Source organism: Pseudophryne corroboree, chromosome 6 (genome assembly GCF_028390025.1).
Source record: "Pseudophryne corroboree isolate aPseCor3 chromosome 6, aPseCor3.hap2, whole genome shotgun sequence".
NCBI lineage: Eukaryota > Metazoa > Chordata > Amphibia > Anura > Myobatrachidae > Pseudophryne > Pseudophryne corroboree.
The window spans coordinates 348466976-348490062 of record NC_086449.1 but is presented as its reverse complement, the minus strand read 5'-3'; the positions used below and the strand labels follow the sequence as shown (position 1 = coordinate 348490062).

General features: G+C 47.8%; 1 protein-coding gene across 3 annotated transcripts in view; it reads right to left on the bottom strand.

The window, feature by feature from the left end:
• Nucleotides 1-23087, bottom strand: part of IDH3A (isocitrate dehydrogenase (NAD(+)) 3 catalytic subunit alpha) — a 110455-nt gene that overhangs the window by 34620 nt on the left and 52748 nt on the right. For all 3 annotated transcript variants that reach the window (XM_063926558.1, XM_063926560.1, XM_063926559.1), the window contains exon 6: nt 19751-19884. In XM_063926558.1, coding sequence (XP_063782628.1) covers nt 19751-19884 — 134 coding nt within the window. The remainder of the gene's footprint in view (nt 1-19750; nt 19885-23087) is intronic.

The window sequence follows — 23087 nt, the reverse complement described above, 5'->3', positions numbered from 1 at the left end:
GAGGAGGGTCATAGGGGGAGGAGCCAGTGCACACCAGGTAGTTCTAAAGCTTTACTTTTGTGCCCAGTCTCCTGCGGAGCCGCTATTCCCCATGGTCCTTACGGAGTCCCCAGCATCCACTAGGACGTTAGAGAAATACAGTATAAGCCATGCAGATTGCTGAACGCTCGGGAACATGTGCTCAGAGTTCAGAAAGATCAGCTTCAAACGGTTTGTAAGTGACTGGGTATCTTATATGGCCCAGCTTTCCACAGATACTGTTGCTGTTAAATGGCTTACCAAAAACAGCATGCCTGGTACCTGGTATGGGTGTGACACCTGCAACCGTTTTACTGCATCTGGGATGCAGAACAAAGTGTTCTGCAATGTGACCCAGAGATGTTCATGTTTATCAATTAGTTGCGGGAACCCCGTGTGCCAATCTCTGGCGGCATAAATTTTCCTTGCAGCCTCAGGAGCAGTGAGATAATAATCTGTGTCAAATGCATTAAACATGCAGGAAAACCAAATGGATTCCACATTTTACACAGAATCAATGGATTTCCGCACATCTACAGATGTTTTACAGTGCAGGGAAAAGTGCACAAAACAAATCAGTGGAACTACTGTGGAATGCATATATACACTGCAAAAATGAGTTCTAGTCCAGAGTCAAAATCACCACAGAGTTCAAATAAATTCCTACTATTGCAAGCAAGAAAGTAGCTCTCTTTATTCCTCCCCCATGCTCTTCTGAATTACACACAGTGATAAATTAATTATTTGTTAACAGCCAAACTGTCTCGCAGCCATCTTCATTAGATAAGACTCAATACATTTTTTCAGTGATGCTCGCCCAGTAGGCCATTGCGTTCGCGCTGTACCTCCAGCGGCTTCCAACCCAGAGCAGAACGTCTTCTATGGTGATTTGGACTGTGGTCTTGGACACATTTGTGCGGCGTATATGCATTACACACACGAAAGCCATTGTGATACTATTTGTTTTATGCACTTTATTTTGGAGGTTGGTGAAGGCTTAATTCACGGGCTGCAATTGTGACTGATTGCTCAAAAGTATAAATCATGGGGGTAAATATATAAAGCAGTGATAAGAGTGGAGAAGTGAGCCAGTGGAGAAGCTGCCCACGGTAACCAATCAGCTGCTCTGAATAATTTTATAGTATGCAATTATAAATGTTACTTCAATGCTGATAGGTTGCCATGGGCAACTTCTCCACTCTTATCACTGCTTCATACATTTACCCAATAGTTATTCAAAGTGCAAGGAAAAGGATAATTACTTGAATAACTATTGCCACCGCAGCACAATCAATTAGCTACGGGGTAAACTCTGCAGCTAATTGAATTCCCCCTAAGTGTCTTTTTTCTGGGTGTGAATGTGCTTACAGGGAACTGTTAGATTTGGGTCTTCTTCACATGTATGCTCCATATAATTCATTAATAAACTGAAAACTGAAATATGAAAGGAAGTTATATTTCCAAGCACACTGATTTCATACATATGCAGCAGTCATAGAAATGAACGTTATGGTAAGAATTTACCGTTGATAACGTGATTTCTCTTACGTCCACAGGTATCCACAGGATAACATTGGGATATTGTCGAGCGACAGCGAAAATGGCACCAACACGGTCACGAGCTTTCTGGCCTCCCAGGATGCATTGGGGCCTCCACTATATAGTCCCGCCCACTGACTCAGTAAGATCAGTTCTTTCCACAGCGATTTTAGGCAGGAACATTAGGTAGAGACCTGTACAGGCGATAAGAACACACATGCACACCCTTCCATACAAGAAGGAAGAGGTTTAGTGATTGTCTAGATCCTCAAATCAGATGCGTCAGGGTGGGATCCCTGTGGATACCTGTGGACATAAGAGAAATCACGTTATCAACGGTAAGTTCTTACCATAACGTTCATTCCTCTGGCTGTGTCCACAGGATTATCCACAGGATTATCCACTGGAATTCCCAAAGCCATTTTAGTGGTGGGGACGCTCCTGATTGCACAGGAGGACCTTTCGCCCGAAGTCTGCGTCATGAGAGGCAAAAGTATCCAAGGCATAATGTCTGATGAATGTGTTTATGGAAGACCATGTGGCTGCCCTACATATCTGTTCTGCTGAAGCACCCTGTTGTGCTGCCCAAGAAGGACCTACCTTACGTGTAGAGTGTGCAGAGACATTAGCCGGAATAGGGAGATCTGCATGAGAATAAGCTTCAGATATTACCATTCGGAGCCATCTCGCCAGCGTCTGTTTACTAGCAGGCCATCCTCTTCTATGGAATCCGTAGAGGATGTAGAGGGAATCTGTTTTCCTGATGGCACTAGTACGATCTATGTAGATTTTCAAAGCCCGGACCACGTCCAGCGACGCTTCTCCCGCAGATAGTCCAGATACCTGAAAGGCTGGGACTACAATCTCTTCATTCAGGTGAAACTTTGACACCACCTTTGGAAGATAACTAGATCTCGTTCTGAGAACTGCTCTGTCTGGAAAAAAACTTAGGAAAGGAGACTTACAAGATAATGCTCCTAAATCTGACACTTTTCTGGCTGACGCCATTGCCAGTAAAAAAAGAACTTTAACCGTTAACCACTTAAGATCTGTTCTCTCAAGTGGTTCAAACAGAGGACCCTGGAGAAATTTAAGAACCAAATTCAAATCCCAGGGAGCTGCAGGAGGAACAAATGGAGGTTGAATATGTACTACTCCTTGGAAAAACGTACGTACATCCTGTAGGTCAGCAATCTTCTGCTGGAACCATACAGTCAACGCTGAGACTTGCACCCTCAAGGAAGCAACTTTCAACCCTTTATCCAATCCTGCCTGCAGGAAATCCAAAATCCTAGCTACTTTAAAAGATCTCGGATTGTAATTTTTTCCAGTACACCAATGAATATAGGCTTGCCATATTCTATGATACACACGAGCCGAAGAAGGCTTTCTTGCTCTAAGTATGGTTTGAATTACTTGTTTCGAAAATCCTTTAGCCTCTAAGATAGAGGTTTCAGCAGCTACGCCGTCAAAGATAGACGGTCCAGATGACTGTGAAAACAAGGACCCTGCATTAACAGATCTGGACGTTGAGGGAGCAGTATCGGTGCTTCTATGGACATTCTCAACAGATCTGTGTACCAATGCCTTCTTGGCCAAGCTGGAGCTATTAGAATGATTGCTCCTTTTGCCTGTTTTATCTTTCTCACTACTCTGGGTAACAGAGATATTGGAGGGAACAGATACGCCAGCTGAAACCCCCAATCTACTGACAGTGCGTCTACCAGGACCACTCCTGGGTCCCTTGTTCTTGATCCGTACATCATAACTTTGTTGTTTAGACGAGACACCATAAGGTCTATCTCCGGTAGACCCCATCTGTTCACCAGTGTCTGAAACACTTCTGGGTGTAGTGCCCATTCGGTTTCCTGAATGGTGTGCCGACTGAGAAAATCCGCTTCCCAATTTAGTACACCCGGGACAAATACTGCTGACAATGCTGGGAGATGGAGTTCTGCCCATTTTAGAATGGGGGTTACTTCCTCCATCAGACTCTTGCTGTGAGTTCCTCCTTGATGATTGAGGTATGCTACTGCCGTCGCATTGTCTGAGCGGATCTGGACTGGTCTTTCTTGTAGATTGTCCTTTGCCTGAACCAGAGCCAAGTAAATGGCTCTTATTTCTAACAGATTTATCGGCAGGCGACTTTCCCTTGCGGTCCATTTTCCCTGGAACCATAGGCTTCCGAGTACCACCCCCCAGCCTTGCAGGCTGGCATCCGTTGTCAGGACTTGCCACTCTTTTATCCAAAAGGGTCTCCCCTTGTTTAAATGGTCTGTCTGTAGCCACCATGCTAGAGACCTTTTTACATTTACTGGAATCTTTATCATCTGCTTCTTTATCGTCTGATGATTTCTGTTCCATTTGGTCAAAATGAGATGCTGTAACGGTCTGGAGTGGAATTGCGCATATTCCACCATGTCGAAGGTTGATACCATCAGACCCAACAGTCGCATTTCTGCATGGACTGACATTGTCTGGGCTTGCAACGCTTCCTGAGCCATGACCTGCACCTTGACTATTTTTTTCTCTGGTAAGAGAACTCTCTGTAGGTCTGAATCCAATATGGCCCCCAAATGAACCATCCGCTGTGACGGATTCAGGGACGACTTCTCCCAATTTATGAGCCACCCGTGTCTCTGTAAACAAACTATCGTCTGTTGGAGACGGCTCAACAGTAAATCTTGCGACTGTGCTAAGATTAATAGGTCGTCTAGGTATGGGAATATTCTTATCCCTTGCTTGCGCAGACAAGCTGTCATAACCACCATGATCTTGGTAAACACCCTGGGTGCTGTAGCTAGCCCGAAGGGCAGAGCTTGGAACTGGAAGTGTTCCTTGAGGATGGCAAACCTGAGGTAACACTGATGTGATAGTGCTATAGGCACATGTAGGTAAGCATCCCGTACATCCAGAGATACCATGTAGTCTCCCGGTTCCATAGCCAACATTATGGAGCGTAACGTCTCCATGTGGAACTTCGGGATCCATATGTAGTTGTTCAACATTTTTAGATTTAGAATTGGTCGATATGACCCATTTGGTTTCTGGATTAGAAATAGATTGGAGTAAAACCCCTGTCCCTTTTGTGATGGAGGTACTGGGACAATCACACCTGACTGCAGTAATTTTTGGACTGCTTCTTGCAGAGCATTGGCCTTAGACTCTATACGAGACGGGCTGGTGCACAAAAATCTTGGAGGAGGCTGCCTCCTGAATGGGAACCCATACCCAAGATACTACCTTCTGCACCAAGGTATCTGTTGTTGACTGTTGCCATATGTGTGCAAATTGAAGGAGTCGGCCCTTAACCCTGGAATCCTCCAGGCGGAGGCCCGTCTCTTCAGGCTGAGGGTTTCTGTTCAGGTTTGGAAGCTGGCTTCTTGCTAGCCCACTGCTTCCTACCCCTGGATTTAAACTGGGGTTGCTTAGGCTCCTCTTTAGCTTTTGCTTTGCCAACGAAAAGAGCAAAATTTTAAACCCTTGGATTTAGGGTTATAGGTAGCCGGAAATCTGACCTTTTTCGATTCAGCCTCTGATTCTAGGATATCCGATAACGGTTTTCCAAATAATATATTACCTACAAAAGGCAATGCTTCCAATTCCTTCTTGGATTCCGCATCCGCCTTCCAGGTACGTAGCCAGACTGCTCTGCGAGCGACTACTGACAAGGCTGAAGCTTTAGAAGCAACTGTACCTATATCAATTGCTGCTTCTTCTAAATACTGGGCAGATTGTCTTAAACGGCAAAAACGATCCACTTGCTCCCTAGTAGGAGAGGGGATGTCATTCTCTAGTTCCTCTATCCATTCGCCCATTGCCTTTGCTACCCAGGCCGAAGCCATAGCAGGTCTTACCACTGCTCCTACAAGAGAAAAAATATTTTTCAATAGGCTCTCTACCCTTCTGTCTGTGACATCATTCAATGAGGTAGATGACAGTGGTAAAGCCGATCTATGCATGAGTCGCAGAACATGTGCATCTACTTTTGGAGGAACTTCTCTCTTCGAACAATCCACAGCAGGAAATGGATAATAAGAATCCCATCTCTTAGGAATCTTGTACTTTTTACTGGGCGCTGCCCAAGACTCATCCATCATTTCCGTCAACTCATCTGACGCTGGAAATTCAGCTTTCACTGATTTTGTTCGTTTTGAATACAGGTGCTTTTGCTTTTAACGCGGTCTTGGCTGGCTCTTCCAGAGAAAGCACAGCCTTTACTGCATTAATAAGTTCAGCTACATCTTCTGAACTAAAGCTCTGCGACTGATCATTATACGGAGTTGAATCTATTGTTTCCGCATCATCATCCAATGTATCATCTTGTGTAGTCTGCCATACAGACGTATCTGTCTTAGTCTTACCTGCCCCTTGGTTGCTTGTAGAGGCTACTGGAACCAAACCATAGGAAGGGAGCTGCATGTATGGGTTCATAGTGTAACCTAACCCTTGAGGTGGTGCTACCGGAGCTAACCTGTCCGCTATTGAAGACAGAGTCTTTGCGAACATATTCCATGGTGGCTCTACTGGAGGTTGAACTAACTCCTGTTTTTTACTTCGCAGAAAAGCAAAACAGTTTGCACACAAACCCTCATAAGTGACTAATTGATTCATATCAATTACCCCTGACTTACAAGATAAGCATGTTAGGGTTATAGGAGTGCTTGGTAAATTTTCATCATCACTTTTGCCGCTCATAGACATGTTATTAACCTGTTATCGACTACACACTTTGTGACTGAAAAACACCCTATATGTCAGTATATAGAGGTGAGATCAATCTGACCACAGTGCACCTGATTTGAGGGTCAGAACAGGACTGACATTACACTGAAAAGTCAGCCCACATACTAGCAGTCAGTCACATGTTAAAGCATTAGACATTGTCATATGAGAATACAACCTCCATAATAACTTAAACATAAGTAGGAAAATTGTACTTCTGTTTTAACTGGTTCTAGTTTCAACATAACATGCAGAAAACACAGTAATATACAGGTCTCATATGCAATAGGTACTAAAAATTAACAATGCATACTAAAAAGTAGAAGGAATTTTTAGTACTATATACCCTGCCTCGAGAGAGCGGGATACAGGGAGACTCACCACACTTCCATATCCAAGCAAAGACGCTCGTAAGACGCTGAGTGGATTCAGACGCTACTGGTGTACACTGCCACTCTTGGTAACTGATAACGGACACGGACGCTCACCAACGGACACGGACGCTGAGCGACTCCACGTGTATGCAGACGCTAAAGGCCTGCGACTCGGTCTGGGCGGGTTTATATCCAGTGTACACAACCGCAGCGTCTAAGCTGCGACCGAGTACCCTCGTGGTAGCGTCTGAGCCGGAAGTGAGGTCATTCAGTTCATGAAGCGAGAGACACGCGGGAACTGGCCATGAACTCGGAGGAGGGGCGGCCAGGAGAGCGTCTGAATCCCCCTGTTGACTTAAACTCCCAGGATCGCGGCCTCTACCTAGTCCTGGCGCCTATGATCCATGGAGCGTAGCGCTGTCACACTCGAGATGTTCGGCGCATCAACACACTGTTTGTAGTCTCCACCAAATCAGTGTAGCTGTGTCCTGACCCCTCTAGTAAGAGGAAGTCCATAGACTCACAGTCTCCCCATGCTCCGGCCACAGCCCGGTAACGTCTGCTGGACCTGCTAGAACATCCGACACAGACGCCCGTCGAGACAGCACTGATACCCGAAGGTAAGCGTTGTTGCGACCCGGTGGGGAGTTGTTGGAGCGACTCTTTCTAATATGCGTTTAAGACGCTGTTAAGAGAAGTAGCTCTAAAAAAATAAGATTTTACTCACCGGTAAATCTATTTCTCGTAGTCCGTAGTGGATGCTGGGAACTCCGTAAGGACCATGGGGGAATAGACGGGCTCCGCAGGAGACTGGGCACTCTAAAAGAAAGATTAGGTACTATCTGGTGTGCACTGGCTCCTCCCACTATGACCCTCCTCCAGACCTCAGTTAGGATACTGTGCCCGGAAGAGCTGACACAATAAGGAAGGATTTTGAATCCCGGGTAAGACTCATACCAGCCACACCGTATAACTCGTGATACTATACCCAGTTAACAGTATGAAATATAACTGAGCCTCTCAACAGATGGCTCAACAATAACCCTTAGTTAGGCAATAACTACATACAAGTATTGCAGACAATCCGCACTTGGGATGGGCGCCCAGCATCCACTACGGACTACGAGAAATAGATTTACCGGTGAGTAAAATCTTATTTTCTCTGACGTCCTAGTGGATGCTGGGAACTCCGTAAGGACCATGGGGATTATACCAAAGCTCCCAAACGGGCGGGAGAGAGCGGATGACTCTGCAGAACCGAATGAGAGAACTCAAGGTCCTCCTCAGCCAGGGTATCAATTTTGTAGAATTTAGCAAACGTGTTTGCCCCTGACCAAGTTGCAGCTCGGCAAAATTGTAAAGACGAGACCCCTCGGGCAGCCGCCCAAGATGAGCCCACTTTCCTCGTGGAATGGGCTTTTACTGATTTAGGATGCGGCAATCCAGCCGCAGAGTGCTCCAGCTGAATTGTGCTACAAATTCAGCGAGCAATAGTCTGCTTAGAAGCAGAAGCACCTATTTTGTTGGGTGCCTACAGGATAAAAAGCAAGTCAGTTTTCCTGACTCCAGCCGTCCTGGAAATATAAATTTTTAAGGCCCTGACTATGTCCAGTAACTTGGAATCTTCCAAGTCCCTAGTAGCCGCAGGCACTACAATAGGTTGGTTCAAGTGAAAAGCTGATACCACCTTAGGGAGAAACTGGGGACGAGTCCTCAATTCTGCCCTATCCATATGGAAAATCAGATAAGGGCTTTTACATGACAAAGCCGCCAATTCTGACACACACCTGGCCGAAGCCAAGGCCAATAACATGACCACTTTCCACGTGAGATATTTCAAATCCACAGTTTTAAGTGGCTCAAACCAATGTGATTTTAAGAAACTCAACACCACGTTGAGATCCCAAGGTGCCACAGGAGGCACAAAAGGGGGCTGAATATGTAGCAGTCCCTTTACAAATGTCTGAACTCCAGGCAGTGAAGCCAGTTCTTTCTGGAAGAAAATCGACAGAGACGAAATCTGGACCTTAATGGAACCCAATTTTAGGCCCATAGTCACCCCTGACTGTAGGAAGTGCAGAAAACGACCCAGCTGAAATTCCTCTGTCTTCCTGGCCTCACACCACGCAACATATTTTCGCCAAATACGGTGATAATGGTTTGCGGTTACTTCTTTCCTGGCTTTTATCAGCGTAGGAATGACTTCTTCCGGAATGCCCTTTTCCTTTAGGATCCGGAATTCAACCGCCATGCCGTCAAACGCAGCCACGGTAAGTCTTGGAACAGACAGGGCCCCTGCTGTAGCAGATCCTGTCTGAGCGGTAGAGGCCATGGGTCCTCTGATATCATTTCTTGAAGTTCTGGGTACCAAGCTCTTCTTGGCCCATCCGGAACCACGAGTATCGTTCTTACTCCTCGTTTTCTTATTATTCTCAGTACCTTTGGTATGAGAGGCAGAGGAGGGAATACATAAACCGACTCGTACACCCACGGTGTCACTAGAGCGTCCACAGCTATTGCCTGAGGGTCCCTTGAATTGGCGCAATATCTAGTTTTTTTGTTTAGGCGGGACGCCACCATGTCCACCTGTGGCCTTTCCCAACGGTTTACCAACAGTTGGAAGACTTCTGGATGAAGACCCCACTCTCCCGAGTGTAGGTCGTGTCTGCTGAGGAAGTCTGCTTCCCAGTTGTCCACTCCCGGAATGAACACTGCTGACAGTGCTAAGACGTGATTTTCCGCCCATCGGAGAATCCTTGTGGCTTCTGCCATCGCCATCCTGCTTCTTGTGCCACCCTGTCGGTTTACATGGGCGACTGCCGTGATGTTGTCTGATTGGATCAGTACCAGCTGGTTTTGAAGCAGAGGCCTTGCCAGACTTAGGGCATTGTAAATGGCCCTCAGTTCCAGAATATTTATGTGTAGGGACGACTCCTGACTTGACCAAAGTCCTTGGAAATTTCTTCCCTGTGTGACTGCCCCCCAGCCTCGAAGGCTGGCATCCGTGGTTACCAGGACCCAGTCCTGTATGCCGAATCTGCGGCCCTCTTGAAGAGGAGCACTCTGCAGCCACCACAGTAGAGATACCCTGGTCCTTGGAGACAGGGTTATCAGCCGATGCATCTGAAGATGCGATCCCGACCACTTGTCCAAGAGGTCCCACTGAAAGGTTCTTGCATGGAACCTGCCGAATGGAATTTTGCTTCGTAAGAAGCTACCATTTTTCCCAGGACTCGTGTGCAGTGATGCACCGATACCTGTTTTGGTTTCAGGAGGTCTCTGACTAGAGATGACAGCTCCTTGGCTTTCTCCTGCGGGAGAAACACTTTTTTCTGTTCTGTGTCCAGAACCATCCCCAGGAACAGTAGGCGTGTGGTAGGAACCAGCTGTGACTTTGGAATGTATAGAATCCATCCGTGCGGTTGTAGCACTTCCCGAGATAGTGCTACTCCGACCAACAACTGCTCCTTGGACCTCGCCTTTATAAGGAGATTGTCCAAGTACGGGATAATTAAAACTCCCTTTTTTCGAAGGAGTATCATCATTTCTGCCATTACCTTGGTAAAGACCCTCGGTGCCGTGGACAGTCCAAACGGCAGTGTTTGTAATTGGTAATGGCAATCCTGTACCACAAATCTGAGGTACTCCTGGTGAGGATGGTAAATGGGGACATGTAGGTAAGCATCCTTGATGTCCAGGGATACCATGTAATCCCCCTCCTCCAGGCTTGCAATAACTGCCCTGAGCGATTCCATCTTGTACTTGAATTTTTTTATGTATGTGTTCAAGGATTTCAAATTTAAAATGGGTGTCACCGAACCGTCCGGTTTCGGTACCACAAACAGTGTGGAATAGTAACCCCGTCCTTGTTGAAATAGGGGCACCTTGACTATCACCTGCTGGGAATACAGCTTGTGAATTGCCTCTAGCACAGCCTCCCTGCCTGAGGGAGTTGTCGGCAAGGCAGATTTGAGGAAACGGCGGGGGGGAGACGCCTCGAATTACAGCTTGTACCCCTGAGATACTACTTGAAGGATCCAGGGATCCACCTGTGAGCGAGCCCACTGATCGCTGAAATTTTTGTGGCGGTCCCCCACCGTACCTGGCTACGCCTGTGGAGCCCCCGCGTCATGCGGTGGACTCAGAGGAAGCGGGGGAAGAATTTTGATTCTGGGAACTGGCTGACTGGTGCAGCTTTTTCCCTCTTCCCTCGTCTCTGTGCAGAAAGGAAGCGCCTTTGACCCGCTTGCTTTTCTGAAGCCGAAAGGACTGTACCTGATAATACAGTGCTTTCTTAGGCTGTGAGGAAACCGGAGGTAAAAAATTTTCTTCCCAGCTGTTGCTGTGGATACGAGGTCCCAGAGACCATCCCCAAACAATTCCTCACCCTTATAAGGCTCGATGTGCCTTTTAAAGTCAGCATCACCTGTCTAGTGTCGGGTCTCTAATACCCTCCTGACAGAATAGACATTGCATTAATTCTGGATGCCAGCCGGCAAAATATCCCTCTATGCATCCCTCATATATAAGACGACGTCTTATGTTCGCAAAATAGTATCCCTGTTTGACAGGGTTACAGACCACGCTGCAGCAGCACTATCTGCAGGTCTTAGTCTAGTACCTGAGTGTGTAAATACAGACTTAAGGATAGCCTCCTGCTTTTTATCAGCAGGTACCTTCAAAGTGGCCGTATCCTAAGACAGCAGTGCCACCTTTTTTGACAAACGCGTGAGCGCCTTATCCACCCTAGGGGATATCTCCCAGCGTAACTTATCCTCTGGCGGGAAAGGGTACGCCATCAGTAACTTTTTAGAAATTACCAGTTTCTTATCGGGGGAACCCACGCTTTTTCACACTTCATTCACTCATTTGATGGGGGAACAAAACACTGCCTGCTTCTTCTCCCCAAACATAAAACCCTTTTTTAGTGGTACTTGGGTTAATGTCAGAAATGTGTAACATTTTTTATTGCCGGGATCATGTAACGGATGTTCCTAGTGGATTGTGTATATGTCTCAACCTCGTCGACACTGGAGTCAGACTCCGTGTCGACATCTGTGTCTGCCATCTGAGGGAGCGGGCGTTTTTGAGCGCCTGATGGCCTTTGAGACGCCTGGGCAGGCGCGGGCTGAGAAGCCGGCTGTCCCATAGCTGTTACGTCATCCAGCCTTTTATGTAAGGAGTTGACACTGTCCGTTTATACCTTCCATCTATCCATCCACTCTGGTGTCAGCCCCACAGGGGGCGACATCACATTTATCGGCATCTGCTCTGCCATCACATAAGCCTCCTCATCAAACGTGTCGACACAGCCGTACCGACACACCGCACACACACACAGGGAATGCTCTGACTGAGGACAGGACCCCACACAGCCCTTTGGGGAGACAGAGAGAGAGTATGCCAGCACACACCAGAGCGCCATATAATTTTGGGATTAACACTATATTGAGTGAATTTTTCCCAATAGCTGCTTGTATATACAATATTGCGCCTAAATTTTGTGCCCCCCCCCTCTCTTTTTAACCCTTTGAGCCTGAAAACTACAGGGGAGAGCCTGGGGAGCTGTCTTCCAGCTGCACTGTGAAGAGAAAATGGCGCCAGTGTGCTGAGGGAGAAGCCCCGCCCCCTTTTCAACTGACTTTCTCCCGCTTTTTCTGGAATACTGGCAGGGGTAATTTTACATCTATATAGCCTCTAGGACTATATATGATGTAGATTTGCCAGCCAAGGTGTCATATATTGCCCTCAGGGCGCCCCCCCCAGCGCCCTGCACCCTCAGTGACCGGAGTGTGAAGTGTGCATGAGGAGCAATGGCGCACAGCTGCAGTGCTGTGCGCTATACAAAAAGAATAAACAACCGCGCTAATGTTGGGATTTGAATGCTTGAGCAGCCTTGAAGAAAAAAACACAAAACCCTAGTAATTATATAAAACAAGGCGCTTGTTATATATTGCAACAGTTGTAAAGAACCAACAGTTGCGTAAACAATAAATGCAATACCTGAAAAAAAGAAGGGTGGTTAATAAAATATGATTACAGCCCTTTTGGGAAATTGTAGTCCTTTTATGTAAAAACGGGTTCCGATATTAGCCGCAAGAAGGTGGAGAAATGTCCCAGATCTATCTATCCCTAAACTACCCACCTTAAGATTGCTGGCGGTGGGGTCGTGGGCTGCTGCTCCGTGCGGCTTGGTTCCCTTGTTTGGTAGTGCCGTTCTCTCCTGCCGCGTCTCCTGTGCGGCGTGCTGCGCTCCGTGACGGCTTCTGGAACCGGCTTTGGTGACGGCTTTATTCCGGTGTACTCAAATTGAACAGAGTGCACCTAGGACTGGCCTGCTGTATGGTAGTGCTTTCCAACGCGTTTCGGGCTCCAGGCCCTTTATCGAGCAGCCCACGACCCCACCGCCAGCAATCTTAAGGTGGGTAGTTTAGGGATAGATAGATCTGGGACATTTCTCCACCTTCTTGCGGCTAATATCGGAACCCGTTTTTACATAAAAGGACTACAATTTCCCAAAAGGGCTGTAATCATATTTTATTAACCACCCTTCTTTTTTTCAGGTATTGCACTTATTGTTTACGCAACTGTTGGTTCTTTACAACTGTTGCAATATATAACAAGCGCCTTGTTTTATATAATTAGCAGTGCTGTGCGCTACCTTGGTGAAGACCGAAGTCTTCTGTCGCCGATTTTCCGGACCTCTTCTTGCTTCTGGCTCTGTAAGGGGGACGGCGGCGCGGCTCCGGGAACGAACACCAAGGCCAGTTCCATGCGGTCGATCCCTCTGGAGCTAATGGTGTCCAGTAGCCTAAGAAGCCCAAGCTAGCTGCAAGCAGGTAGGTTCGCTTCTTCTCCCCTTAGTCCCTCGATGCAGTGAGCCTGTTGCCAGCAGGTCTCACTGTAAAATAAAAAACCTAAAATAAACTTTCTTTCTAGGAGCTCAGGAGAGCCCCTAGTGTACATCCAGCTCGGCCGGGCACAGAAATCTAACTGAGGTCTGGAGGAGGGTCATAGTGGGAGGAGCCAGTGCACACCAGATAGTACCTAATCTTTCTTTTAGAGTGCCCAGTCTTCTGCGGAGCCCGTCTATTCCCCCATGGTCCTTACGGAGTTCCCAGCATCCACTAGGACGTCAGAGAAACATTATAGTAAGTCTATAAAAATAAAGTAATGAAAACTTGAGGCTGCTCTCACAGCAGCCCAGTGACCATGCGGCTTCCTGCCGCACCAAGCAAAGAACTGATCTGACCGAGTCAGTGGGCGGGACTATATAGTGGAGGCCCCAATGCATCCTGGGAGGCCAGAAAGCTTGTGACCGTGTTGGTGCCATTTTCGCTGTCGCTCGACAATATCCCAATGTTATCCTGTGGATAATCCTGTGGACCCAGCCAGAGAAAATAAGATTTTACTTACCGATAAATCTATTTCTCGGAGTCCGTAGTGGATGCTGGGGTTCCTGAAAGGACCATGGGGAATAGCGGCTCCGCAGGAGACAGGGCACAAAAAGTAAAGCTTTTCCGATCAGGTGGTGTGCACTGGCTCCTCCCCCTATGACCCTCCTCCAGACTCCAGTTAGGTACTGTGCCCGGACGAGCGTACACAATAAGGGAGGATTTTGAATCCCGGGTAAGACTCATACCAGCCACACCAATCACACCGTACAACTTGTGATCTAAACCCAGTTAACAGTATGATAACAGCGGAGCCTCTGAAAGATGGCTTCCTTTAACAATAACCCGAATTAGTTAACAATAACTATGTACAACTTATGCAGATAATCCGCACTTGGGATGGGCGCCCAGCATCCACTACGGACTCCGAGAAATAGATTTATCGGTAAGTAAAATCTTATTTTCTCTATCGTCCTAGTGGATGCTGGGGTTCCTGAAAGGACCATGGGGATTATACCAAAGCTCCCAAACGGGCGGGAGAGTGCGGATGACTCTGCAGCACCGAATGAGAGAACTCCAGGTCCTCCTTAGCCAGAGTATCAAATTTGTAAAATTTTACAAACGTGTTCTCCCCTGACCACGTAGCTGCTCGGCAAAGTTGTAATGCCGAGACCCCTCGGGCAGCCGCCCAAGATGAGCCCACCTTCCTTGTGGAGTGGGCCTTTACAGATTTAGGCTGTGGCAAGCCTGCCACAGAATGTGCAAGTTGGATTGTGCTACAGATCCAACGAGCAATCGTCTGCTTAGACGCAGGAGCACCCATCTTGTTGGGTGCATACAATATAAACAACGAGTCAGATTTTCTGACTCCAGCTGTCCTTGCAATATATATTTTTAATGCTCTGACAACGTCCAGTAACTTGGAGTCCTCCAAGTCACTTGTAGCCGCAGGCACTACAATAGGCTGGTTCAGATGAAATGCTGACACCACCTTAGGGAGAAAATGCGGACGAGTTCGCAGTTCTGCCCTGTCCGAATGGAAAATCAGATATGGGCTTTTGTAAGATAAAGCTGCCAATTCTGACACTCTCCTGGCAGAAGCCAGGGCTAGAAGCATGGTCACTTTCCATGTGAGATATTTCAAATCCACCTTTTTTAGTGGTTCAAACCCATGAGATTTTAGGAAGTCCAAAACCACATTTAGATCCCACGGTGCCACTGGAGGCACCACAGGAGGCTGTATATGCAGCACTCCCTTAACAAAGGTCTGGACTTCAGGGACTGAAGCCAATTCTTTTTGAAAGAAAATCGACAGGGCCGAAATTTGAACCTTAATAGATCCCAATTTGAGACCCATTGACAATCCTGATTGCAGGAAATGTAGGAATCGACCCAGTTGAAATTCCTCCGTCGGAGCACTCCGATCTTCGCACCACGCAACATATTTTCGCCAAATTCGGTGATAATGTTGCACGGTTACTTCCTTCCTTGCTTTAATCAAAGTAGGAATGACTTCTTCCGGCATGCCTCTTTCCTTTAGGATCCGGCGTTCAACCGCCATGCCGTCAAACGCAGCCGCGGTAAGTCTTGAAACAGACAGGGACCCTGCTGAAGCAAGTCCCTCCTTAGAGGTAGAGGCCACGGATCTTCCGTGATCATCTCTTGAAGTTCCGGGTACCAAGTCCTCCTTGGCCAATCCGGAACCACTAGTATCGTTCTTACGCCTCTTTGCCGTATAATTCTCAATACTTTTGGTATGAGAGGCAGAGGAGGAAACACATACACCGACTGGTACACCCAAGGCGTTACCAGCGCGTCCACAGCTATTGCCTGCGGATCTCTTGACCTGGCGCAATACCTGTCCAGTTTTTTGTTGAGGCGAGACGCCATCATGTCCACCATTGGTCTTTCCCAACGGGTTACCAGCATGTGGAAGACTTCTGGATGAAGTCCCCACTCTCCCGGGTGAAGATCGTGTCTGCTGAGGAAGTCTGCTTCCCAGTTGTCCACTCCCGGGATGAACACTGCTGACAGTGCTATCACATGATTCTCTGCCCAGCGAAGAATCCTTGCAGCTTCTGCCATTGCCCTCCTGCTTCTTGTGCCGCCCTGTCTGTTCACATGGGCGACTGCCGTGATGTTGTCCGACTGGATCAATACCGGTTTTCCCTGAAGCAGAGGTTCTGCCTGGTTTAGAGCATTGTATATTGCTCTTAGTTCCAGAATGTTTATGTGAAGAGACGTTTCCAGGCTCGTCCATACTCCCTGGAAGTTTCTTCCTTGTGTGACTGCTCCCCAGCCTCTCAGGCTGGCGTCCGTGGTCACCAGGATCCAATCCTGTATGCCGAATCTGCGGCCCTCCAATAGATGAGCACTCTGCAACCACCACAGAAGAGACACCCTTGTCCTTGGAGACAGGGTTATCCGTAGGTGCATCTGAAGATGCGACCCTGACCATTTGTCCAACAGATCCCTTTGGAAAATTCTTGCGTGGAATCTGCCGAATGGAATCGCTTCGTAAGAAGCCACCATTTTTCCCAGGACTCTTGTGCATTGATGTACAGACACCTTTCCTGGTTTTAGGAGGTTCCTGACAAGCTCGGATAACTCCTTGGCTTTTTCCTCCGGGAGAAAAACCTTTTTCTGAACCGTGTCCAGAATCATCCCTAGGAACAGCAGACGAGTTGTCGGCATTAACTGGGATTTTGGAATATTCAGAATCCACCCGTGCTGTTTTAGCACTTCTTGAGACAGTGCTAATCCCATCTCTAGCTGTTCTCTGGACCTCGCCCTTATTAGGAGATCGTCCAAGTATGGGATAATTAATACGCCTTTTCTTCGAAGAAGAATCATCATCTCGGCCATTACCTTTGTAAAGATCCGAGGTGCCGTGGACAATCCGAACGGCAGCGTCTGAAACTGATAGTGACAGTTTTGTACAACGAACCTGAGGTACCCCTGGTGTGAGGGGTAAATTGGAACGTGGAGATACGCATCCTTGATGTCCAAGGATACCATAAAGTTCCCTCTTCCAGGTTCGCTATCACTGCTCTGAGTGACTCCATTTTGAACTTGAACTTCTTTATGTACAGGTTCAAGGACTTCAGATTTAGAATAGGCCTTACCGAGCCATCCGGCTTCGGTACCACAAAAAGAGTGGAATAATACCCCTTCCCTTGTTGCAGAAGAGGTACCTTGACTATCACCTGCTGAGAGTACAGCTTGTGAATGGCTTCCAACACCGTCTCCCTTTCGGAGGGGGACGTTGGTAAAGCAGACCTCAGGAAACGGCGAGGTGGATCTGTCTCTAATTCCAACCTGTATCCCTGAGATATTATCTGCAGGATCCAGGGATCTACTTGCGAGTGAGCCCACTGCGCGCTGTAATTTTTGAGACGACCGCCCACCGTCCCCGAGTCCGCTTGAGAAGCCCCAGCGTCATGCTGAGGCTTTTGTAGAAGCCGGGGAGGGCTTCTGATCCTGGGAAGGAGCTGCGTGTTGCTGTCTCTTCCCTCGACCTTTGCCTCGTGGCAAATATGAATAGCCCTTTGCTCTCTTATTTTTAAAGGAACGAAAGGGCTGCGGTTGAAAAGTCGGTGCCTTTTTCTGTTGGGGAGTGACTTGAGGTAGAAAGGTGGATTTCCCGGCTGTAGCCGTGGCCACCAAATCTGATAGACCGACTCCAAATAACTCCTCCCCCTTATACGGCAAAACTTCCATATGCCGTTTTGAATCCGCATCGCCTGTCCACTGTCGCGTCCATAAAGCTCTTCTGGCCGAAATGGACATAGCACTTACCCGTGATGCCAGTGTGCATATATCCCTCTGTGCATCACGCATATAAAGAAATGCATCCTTTATTTGTTCTAACGACAGTAGAATATTGTCCCTGTCCAGGGTATCAATATTTTCAATCAGGGATTCTGACCAAACTACCCCCGCACTGCCCATCCAGGCAGTTGCTACAGCTGGTCGTAGTATAACACCTGCATGTGTGTATATACTTTTTTGGATATTTTCCATCCTCCTATCTGATGGATCTTTAAGTGCGGCCGTCTCAGGAGAGGGTAACGCCACTTGTTTAGATAAGCGTGTTAGCGCCTTGTCCACCCTAGGAGGTGTTTCCCAGCGCTCCCTAACCTCTGGCGGGAAAGGGTATAATGCCAATAATTTCTTTGAAATTATCAGCTTTTTATCAGGGGCAACCCACGCTTCATTACACACGTCATTTAGTTCTTCTGATTCAGGAAAAACTATAGGTAGTTTTTTCATACCCCACATAATACCCTGTTTAGTGGTACCTGTAGTATCAGCTAAATGTAACGCCTCCTTCATTGCCAAAATCATATAACGTGTGGCCCTACTGGAAAATACGGTTGATTCGTCACCGTCACCACTGGAGTCATCGCCTGTGTCTGGGTCTGTGTCGACCGACTGAGGCAAAGGGCGTTTCACAGCCCCTGACGGTGTTTGAGTCGCCTGGACAGGCACTAATTGATTGTCCGGCCGTCTCATGTCGTCAAACGACTGCTTTAGCGTGTTGACACTATCCCGTAGTTCCATAAATAAAGGCATCCATTCTGGTGTCGACCCCCTAGGAGGTGACATCCCCATATTTGGCAATTGCTCCGCCTCCACACCAATATCGTCCTCATACATGTCGACACACACGTACCGACACACAGCAGACACACAGGGAATGCTCCTAATGAAGACAGGACCCACTAGCCCTTTGGGGAGACAGAGGGAGAGTTTGCCAGCACACACCAAAAGCGCTATATATATATCAGGGATAGCCTTATAATAAGTGCTCCCCTATAGCTGCTTTGTTATATAAAAATATCGCCATAAATTTGCCCCCCCTCTCTGTTTTACCCTGTTTCTGTAGTGCAGTGCAGGGGAGAGACCTGGGAGCCGTCCTGACCAGCGGAGCTGTGAGAGGAAATGGCGCCGTGTGCTGAGGAGATAGGCCCCGCCCCTTTTCCGGCGGGCTCGTCTCCCGCTATTTTGAGAAATCAGGCAGGGGTTAAATATCTCCATATAGCCTCTAGGGCTATATGTGAGGTATTTTTAGCCTTTATAGGTACTCATTTTGCCTCCCAGGGCGCCCCCCTCCCAGCGCCCTGCACCCTCAGTGACTGCCGTGTGAAGTGTGCTGAGAGGAAAATGGCGCACAGCTGCAGTGCTGTGCGCTACCTTTAGAAGACTGCAGGAGTCTTCAGCCGCCGATTCTGGACCTCTTCTGTCTTCAGCATCTGCAAGGGGGCCGGCGGCGCGGCTCCGGTGACCATCCAGGCTGTACCTGTGATCGTCCCTCTGGAGCTTGATGTCCAGTAGCCAAGAAGCCAATCCATCCTGCACGCAGGTGAGTTGACTCCTTCTCCCCTCAGTCCCTCGCTGCAGTGATCCTGTTGCCAGCAGGAATCACTGTAACATAAAAAACCTAGCTAAACTTTCTCTAAGCAGCTCTTTAGGAGAGCCACCTAGATTGCACCCTTCTCGGCCGGGCACAAAAATCTAACTGGAGTCTGGAGGAGGGTCATAGGGGGAGGAGCCAGTGCACACCACCTGATCGGAAAAGCTTTACTTTTTGTGCCCTGTCTCCTGCGGAGCCGCTATTCCCCATGGTCCTTTCAGGAACCCCAGCATCCACTAGGACGATAGAGAAATAAATTTTCTTTTGCAACGATAGAAACTCACATGATATTAGCTTTGTGCACTGCAGTCACTGTGCTCCTTTGGTTGTTCCTTGCATACTCAAAGGCAAACTCTGCAATCCTGTGGCTGGCTTGCTCGGTTATCAGTTTAATACTCTGCACTACTCCTTCCACAATCTGCAAGACAACCACATCTTAGTATTCCTTGAAGAAATAAGAGGATTTTTGGTCACTTGATAGTTAATCCTTTTCTCTGAAGCAGACGGTTTGACATTGGACCATTAGGATTGCAGGATGGAATGGAGTTTGGCACTTAAACAACTGTAACTTTAATTGTAAGCTCCTGCCCCCTCCAACCCCATAATGCTAATACTACTTTGAAAAAAGCCTGGCAAGGAGTAGCAGTAAACACAGTGAAACGGTTCGAACAAGCAAACAAATCTGTAGGGAAAAAGACGTAAACCTCAAACGACCATGTTAGGGAGTGAATGCAGTGATAAGCACAGCCTGCTTCAGAGAACAGGATTCAAGGGTAAGTGACCAAAAATACTCTGCCTCACTAAGGTAAAAACATGAAAAACTGAAAAAAAAAAAAAAAAAAGAGTAAACATGTGGACAGAGGACCAGGTAGCTGCAGGACAAACCTGATCAGCCAAAGCTGTGTCGCACTGCCAAGGAGGTCACCAGCACCCTAGCAATGCTCTGACACCTGGTGCCAGTTGCCCTGCACTAGAATAGGCTTTGAAGCCAGCCAACCAAATTTACGTGCATTACAAAATAGAATAAAAAAAAGCAGAAGTCTTGTCCACGTAAATCCGCAGAGGTTGAACTACTTCTAGTAGAGCCAGATCATTCCAGGCCCAGGAAGGCTGAAAGAGGAAAAACTGGAATGACAATTTCCTTGTTTGAGTAAAAACCAGGAAGCAATAACATTAATAATAAGATTTTAAACCTACCGGTAAATCTTTTTCTCCTAGTCCGTAGAGGATGCTAAGGACTCCGTAAGGACCATGGGGTATAGACGGGCTCCGCAGGAGACATGGGCACTCTAAAGACTTTAGATGGGTGTGCACTGGCTCCTCCCTCTATGCCCCTCCTCCAGACCTCAGTTAAAGAACTGTGACCAGAGGAGACAGACCGTACGAGGAAAGGATTTTTGTTAATCTAAGGGCAAGATACATACCAGCCCACACCATCCACACTCTACAACATGGAATATACGAACCAGTTAACAGTATGAAACCAAACAGCATCAGCCCGAGACTGATCAAAACTGTAACATAACCCTTATGTAAGCAATAACTATATATAAGCCTTGCAGAATTTAGTCCGCACTGGGACGGGCGCCCAGCATCCTCTACGGACTAGGAGAAAAAGATTTACCGGTAGGTTTAAAATCTTATTTTCTCTTACGTCCTAGAGGATGCTGGGGACTCCGTAAGGACCATGGGGATTATACCAAAGCTCCAGATCGGGCGGGAGAGTGTGGATGACTCTGCAGCACCGATTGAGCAAACATGAGGTCCTCATCAGCCAAGGTATCAAACTTATAGAATTTAGCAAAAGTGTTTGAACCCAACCAAGTAGCTGCTCGGCAAAGTTGTAATGCCGAGACACCTCGGCCAGCCGCCCAAGAAGAGCCCACCTTCCTAGTGGAATGGGCCTTTACCGAATTTGGTAACGGCAATCCAGCCGTAGAATGAGCCTGCTGAATCGTGTTACAGATCCAGCGGGCAATAGTCTGCTTAGAAGCAGGAGCGCCAACCTTGTTGGCTGCATACAGGACAAACAGTGCCTCTGTTTTCCTAACCCGAGCCATCCTGGCTACATAAACTTTTAAGGCCCTGACTACATCAAGAGACTTGGAATCCTCCAAGTCACCCGTAGCCACAGGCACCACAATAGGTTGGTTCATATGAAACCGTCCTCAACTCTGCTCGATCCACATGGAAAATCAGATAGGGGCTTTTGTGAGACAAAGCCGCCAATTTGGATACCCGCCTCGCAGATGCCAAGGCTAACAACATGACCACTTTCCAAATGAGAAATTTTAACTCAACTGTTTGAAGAGGTTCAAACCAGTGTGACTTAAGGAACTGTAACACCACATTAAGGCCCCATGGCGCCACTGGGGGCACAAAAGGAGGCTGGATGTGCAGCACTCCCTTTACAAAAGTAAGTCTGGACTTCTGGGAGAGAAGCCAATTCCTTCTGAAAGAATATCGACAGGGCCGAAATCTGCACCTTAATGGAGCCTAACTTTAGGCCCATATCCACTCCTGTCTGCAGAAAGTGGAGAAAATGGCCTAGGTGGAAATCTTCCGTAGGAGCATTCTTGGCTTCACACCAAGATACATATTTCCTCCACATACGGTGATAATGTTTCGCCGTCACCTCCTTCCTAGCTTTTATCACAGTAGGGATGACTTCCCCCGGAATACCTTTCCTAGCTAGGATTTGGCGTTCAACCGCCATGCCGTCAAACGTAATTGCGGTAAGTCTTGGAACACGCAGGGCCCCTGATGCAACAGGTCCTCCCTGGGAGGAAGAGGCCACGGATCTTCTGTGAGCATTTCCTGAAGATCTGAATACCAGGCCCTCCGAGGCCAATCCGGAACAATGGAGTATTGTCTGGACTATTTTTCGTCTTATGATTCTCAGTATTTTTGAGATGAGTGGAATAGGAGGGAAGACATAGACCGACGGAAACACCCACGGTGTCACTAGGGCGTCTACCGCTACAGCCTGAGGGTCCCTTGACCTGGAACAATACCTTCGAAGTTTCTTGTTGAGGCGTGACGCCATCATGCCTATTTGAGGAAGCCCCCAACGACTTGTTATCTCTGCAAAAACGTCTTGATGAAGACCCCACTCTCCTGGATGGAGATCGTGTCTGCTGAGGAAGTCTGCTTCCCAGTTGTCCACTCCCGGAATGAAGATTGCTGACAGCGCGCTTACGTGATTTTCCGCCCAGCGAAGAAACCTGGTGGCTTCCGCCATTGCCACTCGGCTCCTTGTCCCGCCTTGGCGGTTTACATGAGCCACTGCTGTGACGTTGTCCGATTGAATCAGAACAGGTAGGTCACGAAGAAGAGTCTCCGCTTGTCGTAGGCCATTGTATATGGCCCTTAATTCCAGCACGTTGATGTGTAGACAAGCCTCCTGGCTTGACCACAGTCCATGAAAATTTCTTCCTTGTGTGACTGCTCCCCATCCTCAGAGGCTCGCGTCCGTGGTTACCAGAACCCAGTCTTGAATGCCGAACCTGCGACCCTCTAGAAGGTGAGCACTCTGCAGCCACCACAGGAGAGACACCCTGGCCCTGGGGGACAGGCTTATTTTCTGATGTATTTGTAGATGGGACCCCGACCACTTGTCCA